The 18,925-nt window shown below is 44.6% G+C and overlaps 1 protein-coding gene across 7 annotated transcripts in view; it reads right to left on the bottom strand.

Annotated features, from left to right (window-relative positions):
• Positions 1–157: 157 nt before the first annotated feature.
• trim3b (tripartite motif containing 3b) overlaps positions 158–18,925 on the bottom strand; it is a 36,468-nt gene continuing 17,700 nt past the window's right edge. For 2 of the 7 annotated variants that reach the window (XM_085798520.1, XM_085798519.1), the window contains 16 exons: positions 11,496–11,671; positions 8,567–8,696; positions 7,956–8,066; positions 7,660–7,811; positions 6,229–6,409; positions 5,857–5,958; positions 5,584–5,682; positions 4,720–4,872; positions 4,059–4,437; positions 2,680–2,783; positions 2,411–2,578; positions 2,138–2,306; positions 1,566–1,607; positions 838–908; positions 591–731; positions 162–481 (listed from right to left, as the gene is read on the bottom strand). In XM_085798520.1, the coding sequence (XP_085654646.1) occupies positions 329–481; positions 591–731; positions 838–908; positions 1,566–1,607; positions 2,138–2,306; positions 2,411–2,578; positions 2,680–2,783; positions 4,059–4,437; positions 4,720–4,872; positions 5,584–5,682; positions 5,857–5,958; positions 6,229–6,409; positions 7,660–7,811; positions 7,956–8,066; positions 8,567–8,696; positions 11,496–11,641 (2,301 nt within the window). In that variant the 5' untranslated portion in view covers positions 11,642–11,671 and the 3' untranslated portion in view covers positions 162–328. Of the gene's footprint in view, positions 482–590; positions 732–837; positions 909–1,565; positions 1,608–2,137; positions 2,307–2,410; positions 2,579–2,679; positions 2,784–4,058; positions 4,438–4,719; positions 4,873–5,583; positions 5,683–5,856; positions 5,959–6,228; positions 6,410–7,659; positions 7,812–7,955; positions 8,067–8,566; positions 8,697–11,495; positions 11,672–15,775; positions 16,052–18,925 lie in introns of those variants that run through there. The other 5 variants (XM_085798524.1, XM_085798525.1, XM_085798522.1 and 2 more) reach the window with 4 other exon arrangements.

Raw genomic sequence — 18,925 nt, 5'->3', positions numbered from 1 at the left:
TAAGTGGAATTTAACATTTTAAGATAGACAAACCATGAGTGATCAGATAAAACATCTAATTACACAATGCCAGATTTTTAATTTCTTTTACCAGCATAATTTTTTCTTCAATAGAAATGAGTAAAATGGGGTTTAAAAAACATTTTAATTGTACTTTTGAGTTGTTTTCATGTGAGAAGTTTCCACAGATTTCTGTTGTCTGCTCTGAATATCGAAATATGAAAAGAAAATGAACTTGTGGAACCTGGGGTCTCTTTCTGTGTCCACAAGCCGTTTGTGACATTAACTTGTCTGAGCAGGAGTTGTGTCGGCGGTGTCTTCTCTCAGTTTACTGCAGGTATCTGTAAACCTTAAAGCAGTGGTTGCCGGAGTCAGCGACAGCCACATGTCCATCTGAGGTGAGGGCCAGGCCCTGGGGGCCGTACAGGGGGTCTGCTGAGGTGTTGATGTAGGAGAGGAAGGAGCCTGTGCTGTCAAACACCTGAAACAGAAAAAAAAAGTTGAAGTGTTAGTATTAGGAAGTGGCTCAGACACTCAGATGTGCAGGCTTTTAACTCCAAAACACAGCTGTGATGTTGATAACATCTCACCTGTATCCTGCTGTTCCCCCAGTCAGCCACTATGATGTTTCCATTGGAGTCCACAGCCACACCGGTGGGAGCGTTGAACTGGCCATTGCCTTCACCGTGAGAGCCAAATTTGAACAGGAAGTCTCCATCAGCACTGTACACCTGGGACAGGAAGTCAGGAAGAACACAACTTAACACTTCAAACATCACACAAGACCACAAAGGCGTGCTGTCAAAAACTATTTCCTTTGAACGCAGCATGTGTTACCTTCACTGAGTGATTGTGGAAATCGGTCACGATTATTTCGTTCTTGTTGTTGACTGCAACAAAGTGTGGACCTGGATTAAAAGAGAAAAGCAGGTTATTATTAGAGGAGCTGATTCAGGTCATTTGCATCACTCCCTTAGCTGTTAGTAGGATGTTGAAACAGATTTGAGCTGGTTTGCTTAACACTGCTATGATGTAACCTAATTAACTGGTTAGCTGTTGTGATTTGTTTGACAGTCTGCTCATATTCTTTCATGCATTAGATGCTTGAAATTGAGCCACTTGATTGTTTTCCTGTTTTTTCCAGAGTGTCACCAGAGCACTAAAACTCAAAGTTAGATCATGGGGGAAGGCTGAAGCCTCACTCCCCTCTCTTATTGGCTGAGTTCAACACTGATTGTCTCATAGGGAACAGGGGACACTGGTTAGTTTCATGTCACTGGAGTCAGAGCGGAGAGAAATCATACACACTGACTGCTTCATTCATTTACACAAGAAAACAAAAAAAAAAACACAATCATGTGACAAAATGTTCATTATTGTAATAGCGAGTGATTATTACAATGGCATGTACTTGTATGTGTGATCGGCATCGTACAGGCACAGCTCCATCCAACAGTTTGTCAACAGTTTTCAAGAGGTGAGACACAGAATCAGGGGGTCGGGTTAGACAGAGGGCACTGCACTGTGGGATTAAAGGTTGCAGCAAGGCCACACTTAGTACTTACTGAACACTGAGCCAGATTTATTTAAGTTTGGGCCAAGTTTTTCTGAATTGGAAAAACAGGAGGAAGAACAGAAAGAAAGAAAGAAAAAAAATAGGTAGTCAGAGATGAAGGATAAGTGAAGAAGAAAATAGAGTAGGGCGGTCAGCACAGGCGCAGTTTGTGAAGGGAGCAGGAGGGGGGCATTACGTCACCTGGGGATGTCCCTACAAGTACCACATCACAATGTAACAGTCCATATTCAGAAATGTGATAAAAGCACAAACTGGCAGAGAAAGTGTAACAAAAGAAGAGTGGGACATTTATTATTTAGACCCAGAGCAGCAGGATGTTCATGGTGTGGAAACTGCCTCACTTCCTACTCTCATGCCCAGACAGGCAGAGCTAATAGACTAGTCTTTAAAAGAGGTGAGTGCAAGCGACTGTAAACTGGAGCTTATACTGAAAAAACAAAAACTCATTAAACTGTAAGCTCTAAAACATATTGCTAAACTCTTACAATATAGTATCCATACAATATTTTGTGTTAAATGCATTCATCATGATATATTTATTCTGGTAGACACCAGTCTCACCTGCAAACTGTCTGTCCGACGTCCCCCTGCCTCCAAACTTAGTTACGAGCTTCCCATTGGACTGAAAGATGAAGACACAGCAGGCCTTGTTGTCCACAGTGATGATGTGTCCGTTCTTGTCCACAGCCACTCCTTTAGGACCCATGAGCCGTCCAGCTCCGATCTTATTCTGGGAGGGAGGAGGAGGACAGAGAGGCAGGAGTAAAAATCTCTTCCTCCAGGAGACATCATGAATTAATGAACGCTGAGTGAGGCGTCATGTCCTGTCTTCACCTTAAACTTGCCGTCAGACGAGAAGATGCTGACCCATCGATTGTCATAGTCGGCCACCACAATGTCCCCGTTCATGTCCACGGTGACGCCTGTCGGTCTTTGCAGTTGCCCCGGAGACCGACCTCTGACCCCGAAGCGCATCTTGAACTGGCCGTCATTGGAGAACACCTGCAGTCGGTGCCATCACAGGGCATGAATGACTACACACTGACCCACACATGTTAACATGCAACCCCCCACCCCCACTCCTCTCTGTGTGTCTGGCTCACCTGTATGCACTGGTTGTTGCTGTCGGCAACCACCACTCTGCCATTACTGGAGGCTGAGATTCCCTGCAGATTGGTGAACTCCCCTCTCTCCCTGCCCCGGGAACCTGACACAGAGATAATTATACACTCAGTAGATGTGACATTTGATATTTTTACCTCCGTCTCAGCATGTCACATCTTTTCCTCCAAGGCTCAGAGCTACCGGTGGTTTGGGGCTAAACTTTTTTCATACTGTACATTGATGCCGATCATTTTCCAAAGTAAAAGCAGCATTTTACGATTTAGGAACATTAAGGCTTTTCTTCATGTCGTCACAGAACTTGCAAAAACCTGTTTAAGCCAAATCCTCAGACACTTCCTGGCAGGGTTACTTTTTTTTATAGTTTAAAGGGATAGCTCAACAAATTGGCCCATAATCCTTATAGTCTTATAAGTAGGTTCGTTACCTTTACAGTAATTGTCAGTGCAAGCTTTTTTTTTTTTAATCTCTGTCTCCTAACGTTCCGTTATTATCTCATAGCGTGGTGAATGTGCAGGTCACAACTTGTCCATGAGAGCGTTTTAGAGTTGTTGGAATGTGTATTTGATGAGTTTGATGAGGGAAACCAAGAAATCCCCCCCCCCCCCCGCCTCAGCTCGCGGCTCTGCTCCACCATTCTTAAAATAGCTTGCACCGGCAATAAAAGGGACAACGAGGAGTTTCTCCATCAGCAGAACGAAAGATTCCGTGACAATAAAAAAGTCTCATATTAATGTGGATGAATCTACGTTACCCACACTTGTTAATGGGCCCATTTTCGATAAATATATCGTTCTGTCTCTATCGTTATTTTGTTATTATTAGTGGTGGCGGAAATGCTGCGTTTCCTTACCTTCGGTTTCGCGGACGCTGCCCGGCGAGTCATGAGAATAACGCCACCGAATTGCCGTTTATGGTCGGAACTACGACGGTATGTGATCGTCTTCGAACCTCTGACTTTAATTCTTGATGAATGAAAACACGAGTCTGTCTTGCGCCGGTCAAAGAATTTCACGGTGCGCGGAGGCTCATAAATGTAGTGTGAAAACGCCTCGCTTTTCCAAAACTCCTCGTTGTCCCTTTAAAGGTAACAAACCTACTGCTATGACTATAGGAATTAAGGCAATGGGTCAACTTGCCAAGATGTTGAACTATCCCTTTAAGTGAGCATACTTATGATCCTTTCCACAACATCCAGAAGGGAGAGAGATCTATAAAGTTATTTATGTATTAGTAACGAGTTTGTGGTGATGTTACATTTCCTGATCTGCAGTTCAAACAACAAACCGAGGGTATGTACTTGTACTGCATGTTGTTCCTGCTGTGACATCAGTCTCCTTCCTCCCCTCATCTCTCTTACCCACTCTGTAGATGAGCTCATCTTCGATGGGGTTCTCCTTCTTCTTGGTGGTGCTGTACATGCTGGAGGGCCGCCGCACCGCTTTCTGCCGTATGTGGCCCCCCGTCCCGCTGGGAGACTTCACCCTCCTCTTCACGTCGTCCGGAGATTGCGGCACGTCCGAGGGCTTCACCGCCCGCAGGCGGAACGGGCTGCCCCGTATGGGCTGGCCGTACAGCAGCAGAGCGAAGGAGTACTCCCCCTCGGAGCGTAACGTGTAGCCCACCTCATACGTTCCATTCTTATTGTCCGATACGTCCGCCTCTGTGGCCCGGCTCCCGTCAGCAGACGAGATCTCTGCTTTTAAAACAGCGTTTCCTGTCCGCACCAGATCCCCATCCTGCAGACAGAGGTCACTGATTTAATTTCAGAATAAAAAATATATATTTTAACTTCAAGCAGGGTGCAGCATCCAGGGCAGCACATCACAAGCCCCAGATTTAACCTTATGTAATAATAATAACTCCTATTAGTTGCCTTGGTGACCAGAATGGCCCTCTAAAAAATAACTTTCAAAAAACAAGACAGAAATTGGCACAACATTTAAAGCTGCACTCCATGGTTCACTCTAGGCTACATGTGTAGCAAATGACAGTGAGGCTAAATAACTTGAAGGCAGTACTTTGTCTTTTGTCGTCACGGTAACAGTGTGATGCTGGCCGGTTACTGCGTGGCGGAGGCCCTCTCCCGTGGCGACGGAGGTGTGAGCTACAGCTCCCGTGGTGAGGAGAACACCCAGGTTTTGGATGGAGCGTCGCAGACCTTCAGTCTCCACCTGCAGCAGACAACACACACAATTTTTATTTTCTTCTTTTTTTAACATTGTGTTTATTGGATTTTTCCATATTAAAGACAGGTATTTGAGTAACACATTGTGAACATATTTTTCAACCCAAGCCCCCTTCCCGCTCCCTCACCGCATTTCCCATTACTGGTAGCCTACTGTATATCTAGGCAATACACTTAAATACAAATTATAAATAAGGTACAAAAGATCATAACATAAAATATGCAACAAAAATAGAGAAAATTAGGGTTAGGGTTATTTTCATAGTGAAAATACATAACTTGATAAGAAAAAGTCAAATAGAATATAAATAGTTAGATTTCTCTAATCAGCAACTACGTCTAGTTTTGTTTTAGATTGTACATCATTTTTTCGGTGGGGATATAAGAGTCAGTTCACTAAACCAAAGAGAGGGTGGGGGCAGGTGTTCACTCTTCCATTTAAGAGCTATGCATTTATTGGCTATTGACAAAGCTATTCTGATGAATCTGTTTTGTTCCCAACATTATATTATAAAACATATTTGACACTGTGGAACCACTTCCTGCTTTGGAGAGTTGGTGGAGAACAACTGGATGCTCATATTCCTTACCCAAGGGGATCAGGAAACTGCCCTTGCAGATATATATCTATAAACTATATCTACAGACTGACGTACTGCTTGTTCATCATGTGACCAGAATAAGCAGCAGCTCATACCTGGCAGTGCAGGTGTGCGTTCTGATGTGGTCGCTCAGGAAAGTCATGTCGGGCCAGCGCCGTCACTCGCTCACTCATCTGCTTCTGAACCAGCAGCACCTGTACACGCAAAGGAAACACATTCTGTCCTCTGAGTCCGTTTTTTTTATATCCAGCGTTTTGCAAGAGCGCCTCATTGTGCTACACTGCCGCATTGTATTTGATAGCTGGCTCCCATATGGGTTGTTAAGTGTTTGTTAGCCTGCTTGAACAAATTACAATCTGCCGGCCCACCTCGGTCGCACTCCCGTGGCTGAGAGCCTGCTCTGTAAAGCTGCAGCTGCTCTGGATGTGTTCCTTTCCCTGAAGGAGAGATGAAAGCTGGGCCTGCAGGACCTGCACTCAGGTTAGCGGAATAGAGAGGACACAAAAGAGCGAGAGGATGAGGAGAACGGGTTGGACTAAAAACATGAGATGAGAGAAAGCAGATGAAAAGGGCACTTCAGCAGGCTGAAGTGTGCTGACAGGAATGTGAGAGATTTAACATGTGTCATGTTGGACTACCTGTTTGTATGACAGTTGGTGTGCAAAGAAGAAAAGGCACAAAAACATCCCTTTGTTCAGAGCATCTGTGTGTGTGTGTGTGTATATTCAAAGCCTACTCACCTTCTGCTTGGTGCTGCAGATGCTTTCCAGGTCTGTGATGAGGGCCGACTTGCGCTGATGCAGCGCTCGCTCCAGCTCTTCGAACGTGCTGGTGATCTCTGCCACCGCCTCATTCTTCCTGTCGTTCAGCTGCTGAGAGATCTCACTCACCAGCTCGATGGCTGCTGTCAGCTGAGGGAGCCTGCGGCATCACACAACATCACAGCATGAGAAACAAAACATATTCTCTCAGTGTCAACATGGGCCGTTCTTACAGAGGCCCTACAAGGTCAATGCACTTTAAAGGGATAGTTCAACATTTTGGCAAATCGGCCCATTGCAATAATCCCTATAGTTTTAGGAGTAGGTTCGTTACCTTTAGTTGTCTGTGCAAGCTGTTTTTAGAACGGCGGAGCAGAGCCGTGGGCTGCTCAAAGCTACGCTACGGGGGCTCATTTCTTGGTTTTCCTCATCAAACTCATCAAATACACAACCAACAACTCCAAAACGCTCTGGTGGACAAGTTGTGACCTGCACATTCACCACGCTATGAGATAATAACGGAACGTTACGAGATGGAGTTGTTTTCAAGGTAAATTCATGCAAAACCGCTGATACGTGTTCCCATCGGGACAGTTTTCTGGCAAGCAGTCTCTGTATTTGCCTCGAAAACAACGCTGTCATGCAACGTTCCGTTATTATCTCATAGCGTGGTGAATCTGCAGGTCACAACTTGTCCACCAGAGCGTTTTGGAGTTGTTGGTTGTGTATTTGATGAGTTTAATGGGGGAAACCAAGAAATTCCATGAGCCTCCGTAGCGTAGCTTTGATCAGCTCACGGCTCGGCCCCACGTTCTAAAAATAGCTTGCACCGACAATTAACGGTACCTACTCCTAAGACTAGGGATTATGGCAATGGACCAATTTGCCAAAATGTTGAACTATCCCTTTAACGTAAGAGAAAACCTGCAAATACAGCAGGGAAAATGAGGTAGTGGTGTGCTCAAGGACTGATCATTATTGTGGAAAAAACTCAAGGAGAAAGTGGCGAAAAAAACTGAACTTCAGGCACTCTTGCGTGGAGCAGAGGAAAAAAACATGGCTTGAGTTGCAGTTTAAAAAGCCTTTATTTTATCATGGCTAAAACAAAGACAAATCTAAAAATGAAACGACCGGTTTCAACCACTTAGGTCTTCTTAAGGGTTACAAGAGTGCCTGTAGTACTGCTTTTTCATCACTGATATATCTTTTGACTTCTGATGAAGTTGTTCTCTGAATTTGTAGCACATTTGTGTCATTGCATGCATACACTGAGCTCTCAGGGCCACCGTACAGCGCTGGCGCAGCACAGGTGATGTTTGATGACGACAGATGTCAAATCTGGGCCAAACGCTTATTCTTCCCAACACCTGATGTGAGGGATATATCCTGAGAGCTTTAGCGGCTCCCTACCTGCTGTGTATCGCGTCCAGCTGCGTCTTCAGCACAGCCTTGTGCTGCTCCACGACGTCCCGCAGAGGGACGGTCACGTGCTCCCGGTGCTCGGCCTCCGTACAGTCCAGACACATGGCCGTCTCACATGATTCGCAGTAGAACTCCATCACCTGCAGAGGGAGACAAACCGAGGGCTCGCTCACTCTTTGCTTTGACTTTGCAGGTAATTCAAGTACAGTTCAGCTTCACTTTGACATCAATCATTGCTAAAAACAAAACAAAAAAAGGCGATGACTGTGTTAATGTCCTCCCACCTTCCCGTCATGGTTGGGGCAGCAGAGAGGTTTTCCTGCAACTGCAGCACTGACCGACTCCAGGACACTGCAGGCCTCTGGCCGCACACACTCTGGGTCTCGTTGAAGAACCTGATTAAAAAAATATTATAGTTTAGCAACTTTTAACAAGACGGCAGATTATAATCAGTGTGGCACGACGGTGTTTCTTTTCCTTTCATTTTTCCCTCTATTTGACAGTAGACAGTTAATTGCTGACAGGAAACAAGAGCAGAACTAGGACATGCAATAAAAATTCCCAGCCAGAATTGAAGTGGTGGCACTGGCAAACAAACCCCTAAAAAGAGCCCCTTAAAGAAGCAAGGACTGTCCAGGATGACCTCAGTCTGAAAAAATGTCCTCCCTTTGTTTGAGACTGGGAGCGGTTCACACAAAAAGTGCATCAGAAACACACAGACCCCTCTGACTCCGCAGAGTCTGTAGCTGTTTTTAATAATCTCTGCTTTGTTGTTTACTGTACCTCACAATCATTTCTTCCTTTGTTCCAAGCGATGAACTTGAAAATCCAGTCGGTGCTAACACATTTGAGTCTGGCTTGAAGTTATATAAAAGAAAAGGATTAAGAGCCAAACCTCCATGAGATTAGTGATGAAGAAGTTGTTTTGTAGAGCACAAACTCCTTTCTCCGGCAAGATGGACGTCTGCCGACACACTGGACAGGACAGCGTCAGGGACTCGGGGGGAATGTAGTTCTGGAGACAACTGAGGAGGGAGACGACAAATCAAAGAAAGCTGAGAGTCAGAGTAAAAACCAAGCGATACTTCTGCAGTGCTCTATCAGTCATATTTCATTTAGCGATAGAGCAGAGAGAGAGCGAGGGGAAGACACCAGAGAGTGAGAGCTGTCACCTTATCACTGTAATTGAGAGACAGCGCCTGAGCGGAGCTGCTGTCACAACAAATTGGGGGAAAGTGTAAATCCGCGTCGATGCACAGGATCAAGCCACAGCAAAGACACACACACACAAAAAACACAATGACTTTGTCTATGAGAAAGTGAATTTCTGGCAAACCAATCAGCCTAACCGCTGAGACAGAAGACTTCAGGGAGAGTACAGTTAGTACGTCTGTGTTTGGCTCATGTGTGTTGGATCCTGTCTGAGCCTCGTCCTGGCAGCAGTCACACATCTATCCCATCAGCCCCCGAAGGCTGAGGATGTTCAGCTCCAGCTGCCCTTTGGAGGCAATCAATTTAACATAAGACACCTTCAAAACCTGAACCAAACAGTCAGCAGAATTCAGCTGCATTATGCAGATTACACCGCATTCCCCTGCCTGTTTTTTTCTGTGCTTTATCTCCTGTGATCACTGATACTGTGGCTAATGCTGCAACGCAACCTCAGGTCAGAGTCGGGGGGATGAGTGTGTGTTGCCGTACACAGGGGTCTCCGGCGGCTGCCTGGGCTGCATACTAACACCTGCCTGTTTTATTTATGACAACACACCAGGCTTGTGTCAGTCAGACTTTGGCGAAGTGAAGTCATGAGCTGTTGAGAGCTTTAACAAAAGTCTTGGTCTACCTATCGCTCTGTCAACACCGCTGCAACACTATTCCTTTGTGACTCGCGCAGGCAGCTGGCGACCGCAGGCTCAAAGAGTTATGTGGTGAAAAGGCCTGTAATGATTATTTCCATTGTTGGTACAGCTGTCTATCTGCAATGACAATGTACAGTGATGAGGTAGTTGAAAATACCATCCAATGTTTCTTTTCTTTTTCTTTATTGGTTATTGTATATATGAAGTGTTCATTTGCAAAAGCAGATAACTTTTTAAAATTCTAGAATCTTCTTTTTTTTGGTGATATCAGTCAAACCAAAGTTGAGTGACTTTGAGATGTAACAAAACAGAGTTTTATTGAAAACAACACTATGCAAAGAGTAATTACAAAGCCTCAGCTCATTTTTTTCAAAATGGCACTTATCTGCTTTTGCAAATGAACTCTTCATATGTTATAGCAAGAAATATTATATATATATTCAAAACTGACAGTGAAAACCTATTCATTGATAACCAAAACTGTTGTTTATGTATTCATTCCTTTTCTGTCAACTACCTGACTGATTCACTGGTTAATTGTTTTAATATTAGTGCCACTCTCAGCCTTGTAAAATAAAACAGTCAGCTCTGTTTGAGAGCAAGAAACCACACGACTCCGTTATTAGAAGATTTCAATTATTTTTGGCATAATTTGAAAATGCGGCGCGACCTGAGGCGAACTGATCCTGATCTCTGAACAGTGAGCGCAGTCGTTATATATTCATAAGCAGACCTACTGTGAGTTTACACGATTAACGACAGATAATCACATGGAAGCTAAATTAAAAGTGATAGCGGACCGTGCCAAGCACAATAGGCACAGCAGGGGGGTTGCCAGCTCTGGCCTAAAACCCCCTAAAACTACTTCAGCCCTTCCAGTATTAAAACATCTTTCTGGCTACATCACGTATGGTTCCAGACAAAAAATCTGTTCACCTCAGCAGGGCTTCAGATCACATGCCATCCAGTTAAACCGGGGATTAAACTTGCCCTCTGGTGGGCAAATGCCCCTCGTTGCCCCTGCTTGGAAAAAGGCTTTATCCCATACTCTGTGTGGCTATTCAGAACTATTCCATAAATATTTGTTTAATCGTAGGTTTAGAAGTAAACCAGTCTGATAATAATCCTGGCTATTTCCTGCACCTGGCAACATGTCCCTCCTTTCATTCTTCATCCTCCCACCCTGACCCACAACAAACTTTCCCAAAAGCCTCCTCGGCTTGGCTCTGCACTAAAGGCCCCACTAAGTATGGCCCGAGGGGGGTGTCATCTTTCTAAAGAACTGCAAATTCTAGTATTGAAAATGTATCTCCCAACAATGGCGCTTTTTGTCAGCCGGCAGTCGCTGGCGGTCCCAGATGCTGAGGAATGCACTTATCCCAGAGGAGTCGGTGAGGAGAAGTGCTCTGAGCTGTTTAATTGTGGGTCGGGATTTGCAATAGGTGAGGTTCTTCTATTATGGGACATGTAAATATGACAGGAATGCTTCAGTAATAAGACGGAGGGTTAAGTGCTGGCTGGGAAACAGCTACAGTACAGTAAAGACTGTTCTACCGCCTTCATTGCAAGGTCACAAAAAGATACACGTAGCAGCAGAGTTTTAGGTTTGTGTCAGGGGTTAGCGTGAGGGAATTGCGGGCAATTAAGGCGTTTTGCAGTATTCATTGAAACAAGGCAAGGCAAGGCAATTTTATTTGTATAGCCCGTTTTTACAAACAGTTTGTCTCAAAGGGCTTTACATGGCATCATAACAACATCCTCTGTCCTTAGACCCTCACATCCACTGAGGAAAAACTCCATAGAAAACCCTTTTAACAGGGAAAAATCGGAGAAACCTCAGGGTGAGCAACAGAGGGGGGATCCCTCACCCAGGACGGACGGACGTGCAATAGATGTTGTTACAGACAAGACAGTTTACAGTTTATGACACAGAATGTGCGAAATATGGAAACAAGCGTTAGTTACCTTTCACAGAAGGTGTGCAGGCAAGGCAGGACCTTGGGGTTGCGGTAGTGATCCAAGCAGATACTGCAGACCAGGAACTGCTTGTCTATCTGACGCACCACAGGGCTGGTGCTCCCAGCCTCGCGCTTCGCCATGGCAGAGGACATTCAAAGCCACGGACAGCGACAGCAGTTAGCCTGCAGAGAGACAGAGAGAGGGAGATAAAAGCAATGAATATTTGCCTATAGAAGCTTTTCTGTCGAGTGTCACTTTCAAGGCCGCTAAAGCTCAGTAAACTTCCCACAGGAGGTACCAGGAGCCAAAGTGAACAAAGCCGGTTAATTCCTTGATTAGTATGAAAATGTCTCCATTGTTGTGGCGTTATTTCTGGGTTAATACCACACAGATTCCAGCTGAAAGAGAACGGTGGGAAATCGACACATGCGCCAGGCTTCGATGTGAGAGCCAGGATGCAGATGTAGACAAACCTGAAAGACCACAAGCCTGGCCTTTGATGAACATCTAAGTTGACAACAGAGCAGGAACATAAAGGAGTCTGAATGCTTTATAATTAAACAAGTACAATCTGTAGTTTAAGGAAAGAGTTTCAATTACTGAACCAAAAAAACACACTCCAGATGCACTGAACCTGTGTTCACCATGTAACTGAATGTGCTGGACATTGTCAATGTTTCCTTCTATTTGTGTTTGTCATTCTCTATATCATTAGTGAAAACAGTCACATTGCTCACTGTGCACAACCTGTACTCTGGAAACTGGGCTTTCAAATGAACTGTCAGGATGTGCGTGACTTTGTGATGTCACAACAAAGCTGTCACCGCTCTCGGCTGCGCCCCAAAGCCCCAGTCCACCTGGACCCACCATCCAGCGAGTGTTTACCTGAAATCTACAATATTTTTTTTATTATTCAATCACTCAGAGAGCGGTCAGCCAATCAGAAGAGAGACTCTGATCCTCTCCTCTGATTGGCTCACCGTGCTGTTGTTGCTAGCGCTGCAAAGAGGAGTCTGAGAGAGGAGATGTAAAACTATAATGAGATGTTTTTTGGTTTCTAAAACCACAAACACATCTCCTTATGGATTGACACTTCAAATAAACCACCAGAAAAGTGCGACATTTGTATATTCAATGTTTTCATGCTGGCTCTTATTTAAACGGTATCCAAAATACACATATATGTATCTTAATACACCGCAGTGCCTTTATGTCACTGATAGTTTATTCATTATTAACAGTGGCAAAACGGAGGAGCCCCATGCCTTACATAATCTCATCCATTATGGAATTACAGCTACAAGGTATGGATATTCTGCCCAGCAACACACTCCATCACGGCCCAGTTTCACACTCATCAGCACAAGCCTCAACGCATATGGTGTAACAATTACAGTGGTGTGTGTTAAAGATGCTACTGCAGCAAGTTCCCATTGCTGATGGGCCTCTAGTGTGTGAGTGTGAAATATGAAATGTGAAAACGAGAAGATGCAACATCACCCCAGTCTGAATAACAAGATGTGCATGTGCCATTTGCCACAGTGATAAAAAAGGCATGACAGTTTGTATGTAGTTCCTAAAAAACACTTTGACCTGAGCTGACCCAGGGCTTCAGTTGACACCTTTCATGAACGCTGTACACACACATCTTCATCTGTGTGTTGCTTGCTGGCTTCAGTGAAGTCGTCCAGCCACAGTTCCTCAGTAGGTCAGCACATGTATTATTCACGTTTCAGACACAGACATGCACTCGTATGCTGCTCCGATAAATGTAGGGTTGAGTGAACAGCGCCATATGTTCCCAACAAACACGCCCGGGCCCTAAGATGTACAGTAGTTATGAACAGAGACCCTTACGTAAACAATGACGAGGACACACACAACCCACGCACAAAAACACATACAAACACTGATAATCATCATCCCCCACCAGACCCCCCCCCACTGTCTGCGCAGCTGTCACAGCTGGATCTAATACGACACTCAATCCCCTATGTCCCATCTCTGCTCATCTCCCATTGTCACACACACACACACACACACACACACACACACACACCCACACACACACACACACACACACACACACAGTACACACATGATCATGTTGTGTGACAGCCAAGCAGCATCTTTCCAGTCTGTGCAAAAAGACTCCAGTGACACAGTTTGTAGACTGAGAGGGTAAAGGTCACGATCGCAGTCTGTTGATGGACCAACATGGTGACTCATGGAAATGATTAGCAGCTAAATAGCTTATGTTTTATCTGAATCTAAATGTGCATTGTTCTCTAGAAAACCTGCACTCCTCGAGTATCTGGTTGTCTCTACTGAAAAGAAGCTTGAATGTTTCTCCTTACACTGCAAAAAATCAAATATCTTACCAAGAATATTTGTCTTATTTTTAGTCAAAATATAATTTCTAGTCAAAACAAATCTCATTATACTTAAAATAAGGCTAATCACATTTAAAAGTAGCTTGTTTTTAGACATTTTTTCCTTCTTTCAAACATATTTTCACTTAAAATAATCAGACAGTGGAGCAAGTTTTTCTTCCTTATTACAAGCACAAAAAACTTGCTTTCACTGGCAGATTGTTCTACTTATTTTAAGTGAAAATGTGTTTGAAACAAGTGAAAATGATCTTTAGGTGATGAGTCTTATTTTAAGTGGATAGAGATTAGTTTTGACTAGAAATTAGACATTTTGACAAGAAATAAGATAAATATTCTTGGAAAGATTTTGAGTTTCTGCAGTGTATAATGAAGAACTAAAGAGGGATCAACAACAGGGTGTTCTGTATCCTTCAGTGAAGTTCTCACACCTCCCCGTCTGTACTAGAACACACTGATACTAATATCATTCTGTAATGACGTCTGTCTAAATTTAGACACGCGTATTAGCGGGTAGGAGAGGAAGCAATGACAGAGAAACTAAAATAAGAGCAGGGGTCTGTGGACGGCTGCAGAGTGAGGTGGCTGCATGGTGTCCATTTATTTATTTACTGCTGGGTTTTTTTTTATTTTAAAAAAGACATCTATTTTTGAGAGGCCTCAGTGAGAAATAAGATTTTGAATCAGAATAAATCCTCAATATAAGAAGTCTTTCTCAAAACACTGGGATGAAAAAAAAGAAAAGGAGTAGGGGGCACAAAAGCTAAAACCATCTGCTCAGTGTCAGTCACAGTTTGACTGATGCATGAAAGCGCTCGTATGTGATTTACAGTCTGGCTGATTGAAATGTAAAATGCAAACATAAGACACGTGTGAGAGTCAGACATGCACATGAGTTCTGTACATACTCAACAGACCGTGGTCAGGATCTCATTCATGCCTGCTTTAACTCTAAGTGGGCCACAATGCTTAGTTTTCTGAGGCTTTAAAGTAACCATGACCAGTTAACTGACAGGCTGAAAAGTGATTGAAGACGCGCAGATTCAGAATTTAGCCTCTGCAGCTGAAAAGCAGCAGGGTGGGATAAAGCCAAGCCCATGCAGGCAGGACTGCAGGGAGCTTCACAAAAGTGATGTATTAGCGAACGCATCCTGCGGGGGGGGAACCGTCAGCCGACACCGTCAAAACCAAAGGTGTTAATAAGTCTCCTGGCAAATATGCACGTGATAACAACGGCAGTAATGGCACTGATGACCTTAGCTTGAGTAATTCCCCAAACTCTCAGGATTACAGTTTGCCAGTGTGACTAACAGTGTGCGTGTGTGATTTTAAGTGCATGGTTGCAGCAGGTTTGCGTGTGACAAAAAACCTAACACCCGTGGAGTTAATGCACAATGCGTCCATTCACAGCTGGCTTAACAGGACACAAAGTAATAGTATTCTTTCCCTCACTTTCTTTGTCTCATTCAGCACGAAAACCTCCACTGCTGCTTCACTGTACAACAGGATCCTCCCAGCTAGTGTGTGTCTTTTATAACAGACACACACAATGTAATGTAGTGTGGGCTATGGAGTAGGACAGGCAGGAAATGAATCGTGGTTCTTCCCAGTTCAACAGGAGGGCAGCAGGCGAGAAGCAACAGAGAGACAGGCGCTTTAATCTGAAAGAGAGTGAATACAGTAAAAAAAAAAAGTATCAGCCCATCTGCTCTGCGCTCAGTGTGGATGCACCTGTACAGCAGACATGGACGTGTGCTGGCAGCCTGGACAAGCTCACACACGTCACTATGGTGACAGCTGAGCTGATACTGTCAGAGTCAAACATGCGCACATGAAGTCAGGACGAACACACACACACACACACACACACACACACGGACGTGACGGAGAGACTACCTACTGTCAGTGCAGAGGAGTGGATCAGTGCAGGACGCTCCATGGCAGCTGTGTGGTGCAAGTCAAGAGCAACACTGGAGAATCAGCACACGCCCTGACTCACACTCCCCTCCCTCTCTCAGCCCCGCTGACCACTCTTCCTTTTCCTTTTTCCTTCTCTCGCTTTTCTCCTTTTCCAATACAACACACACACACACACACACGCTGAAAAAGGGCCGAGCAGGGACGACAACAGAGGGTGGGGAGTGTGAATTGAAAGTCCCTCCTACTGTCAGTGCTGTTTACAAGCATGAGCTGACTGGATACCCTCCTACTGCCGCGCTCTGATTGGCTGGGAAACTTAAACTGTGGAGTGGGGTTGCATCATGGGCCAAGTATTCGTGCTGGCCGGAGGGAGAGAGGTAGAGATTGAAACAGACAAGAAGGAAAAGAAGAGGGAGAAGAGAAGGAAAAGTCCAACTGTTGTAGCTGGAAAGACAATAACTTGAATCCAAGAGCATATTGCACATCACGTCTCAATCTGCTGCCTCATTATGTGATTTGTGAAACGCTGTTAGCTCGGAGAAGCTACAACATTCAGGCCCAGGAGCTGGTTGGTTCGCGTCTCCAGACGGCAGCTGCCTGGTGACGTTCGTCTGAACGCTCGGATCATCTGGCCTCCAGTTACTGTTATGAAGAATATGTCATTTCCTAGCCAGCCAAGTGCACACATGCACCCGCAGACACACACGCAGGCCGGCCAAACAAAACACAGAGTTATATAATACATGATGTCACCTTTAAAGAAGAAAAAAAAACTTCAAATGAGAATTTGGATCATATGCTTCTCAGACCAGCATTACAGTATCAAATTACACATATGCAAGGATTAAGAAAAACCCTTAATTCTGAAAAGGGGATTATCATTTTGCATTTCAAGTAAAATATCTCTCCGCAGGATGATTTTGCTCCCAATCTCTTCAACACGCTCTCCTTATGAAGTGCTCAAGGGTTTAATCTGGAGCAAGAGGTGACGATTTCCTGACAAAAAACATCAATCTGCGGTTAATCTGAACGGATTGAGTCCATGCAGTCGTCGCTTCCGGCTCGGCTCCCTCCATCCACACCCACACGCCCACCTGTCCGAAATCCCATCAGGCTAAACTGGCGGGCCGGACGGACGGACCGCTGTGGTGGGTTTAACAGGAAGTAAAGGATAAGAGGATGAGAACACCACTCTGAGAACGACAGGTCTGTAGCTCTCTGTGGCGAATTCAGTGAGTCACCCATGCAGATTATTGTGGTTGTTCTGTTGCTGCAGCTTCTTAAAACTGTTTCTAGTTGGAGCTGGTCGTGTTTCTGTATTTCTTTTTTTTTTTTTTTTACACCTGTTAAAGGGATAGTTCAACATTTTGGCAAATTGGCCCATTGCCATAATCCCTATAGTCTTAGGAGATGGAGTTGTTTTCGAGGTAAATGCAGAAACTGCTTACTGAAAAACTGCCCCTGAAGGGAACGCGCATCAGTGGTTTTGCACGAATTTACCTCGAAAACAACTCTGTCTTGTAACGTTCCATTTTTATCTCATAGCGTGGTGAATGTGCAGGTCACAACTTGTCCACCAGAGCGTTTTGGAGTTGTTGGATTGTGTATTTCTTGAATTTGATGAGGGAAACCAAGAAATCCCATTAGCCTCCATAGCGTAGCTCCGAGCAGCTCACGGCTCTGCTCCGCCGTTCTAAAAATAGCTTGCAGGTAACCTACCGACTCCTACAGTAAGACTGTAGGGATTATGGCAATGGGACAATTTGCCAAAATGTTTAACTATCCCTTTAAACTATTAAGTTGAACACTTGCTGGACTTGACAGCGGTTACAAGATCTGAAGGCTTGTTCTTTCCAAATAAAATCAACTCCCACAAACGCACCGCCGCTGGATAGAACAATCTAATCGGTTGTCTTGTTTTCATGCTCGGCAGCGAGTAATTAGAGAGAGAGAGGGTGATCTGACAGAAGCAATATCCAGAATGCAGTGCTCCGGTGTGGGCAGCCTTTAGAGCAGGACTACTGCTGTTGTCCCCGCAGTGAGTGCTGGACAGCATTATTGCTTCAGCTCTGTGCTTTCTGCTGAAACGACAGTTTTATCAGAATATACAACAGTGCTGCAGTTATTAAACAGGAGGAAGATGAACCACTAGTGGCAGCAACACAGTGAGTCTCCTGGAGCTACTGTACATGATATCATGAGACCGCGCGGAAAAAGACCTCAGATAATTAGAAAATAAAGAGTGCTTCATTTCACATTTCCAAATATCAAACCACATGAATTTGCCCTTTCCCTTTTCCTCTGAATAAAAATAAGAATACAGTCTGCATGAATGGAGTCTGTATCATGCCTTGAGAGGAACTTCAGTTCAACAACAACTGAAAGAAACCGTTCTGCCTCAGGCGGATCAATAGCAGTAATAATAACAATGCTTATGCAACAAGAAAATCAACACCTCCATCAAGAAGTGAAAGAATCACATAGGGTATAATGTAGCCTAGGTGTTGTGTTTCTCTCAGGTCCTCTGGTGTCACGCTCTTTATCCTGTACCTTGAGGAAGTCGCACACTGCAGCGACAACAAATAATGTGACAGGAAAAGTTCTGTGAGAGCGAAAGGGAGTAACAAGGGTCGAGGTCGGGTGCTGCTGTGCTTCCTCGCAGGCAGTAATGTGCCCACGCTCGGCGCTGCACACCTGATGCCTTGTTGTTTTATGAGCTGCAGCACCTTGACAGTGGTGGATCCTCCGGCCTCTCATCCGTCTGCTGCGCTCTGAAGGCTCGTGACCGGTGTTAGAATAAGTCAGCATGGGGAAAAAAATTTGGAAAAGGAGGACGAGAGGGAGTGGAAAAAACAGTGCATTTAAAGGAATAGTTCACCCAAAATTCAAATTTCACTATTATCTACTCACCCTCATGTCGACTAAGAGCTGTGAGAATTTTCAGAGTCCTCCGTTCCTTCTCTGAGTTACGGGCGAGTCCGCGCAGCAGTATTTGTCCATATAATGGTTGTGAATGGATACCAACTTTCTTCATCCAAAAAGACACACCAAAAAACATCCAAATACCTCCATACTGCTCGTCTGTAATGTCCCTCTTGTATTGAAGCCCCGACATGAGAAATTGTT

The sequence above is a fragment of the Trachurus japonicus genome, chromosome 14, assembly GCF_045865225.1.
Source record: "Trachurus japonicus isolate A0001 chromosome 14, Traja_1.0".
Classification (NCBI taxonomy): Eukaryota; Metazoa; Chordata; class Actinopteri; order Carangiformes; family Carangidae; genus Trachurus; species Trachurus japonicus.
This window is presented reverse-complemented; position numbering and strand designations above follow the sequence as displayed.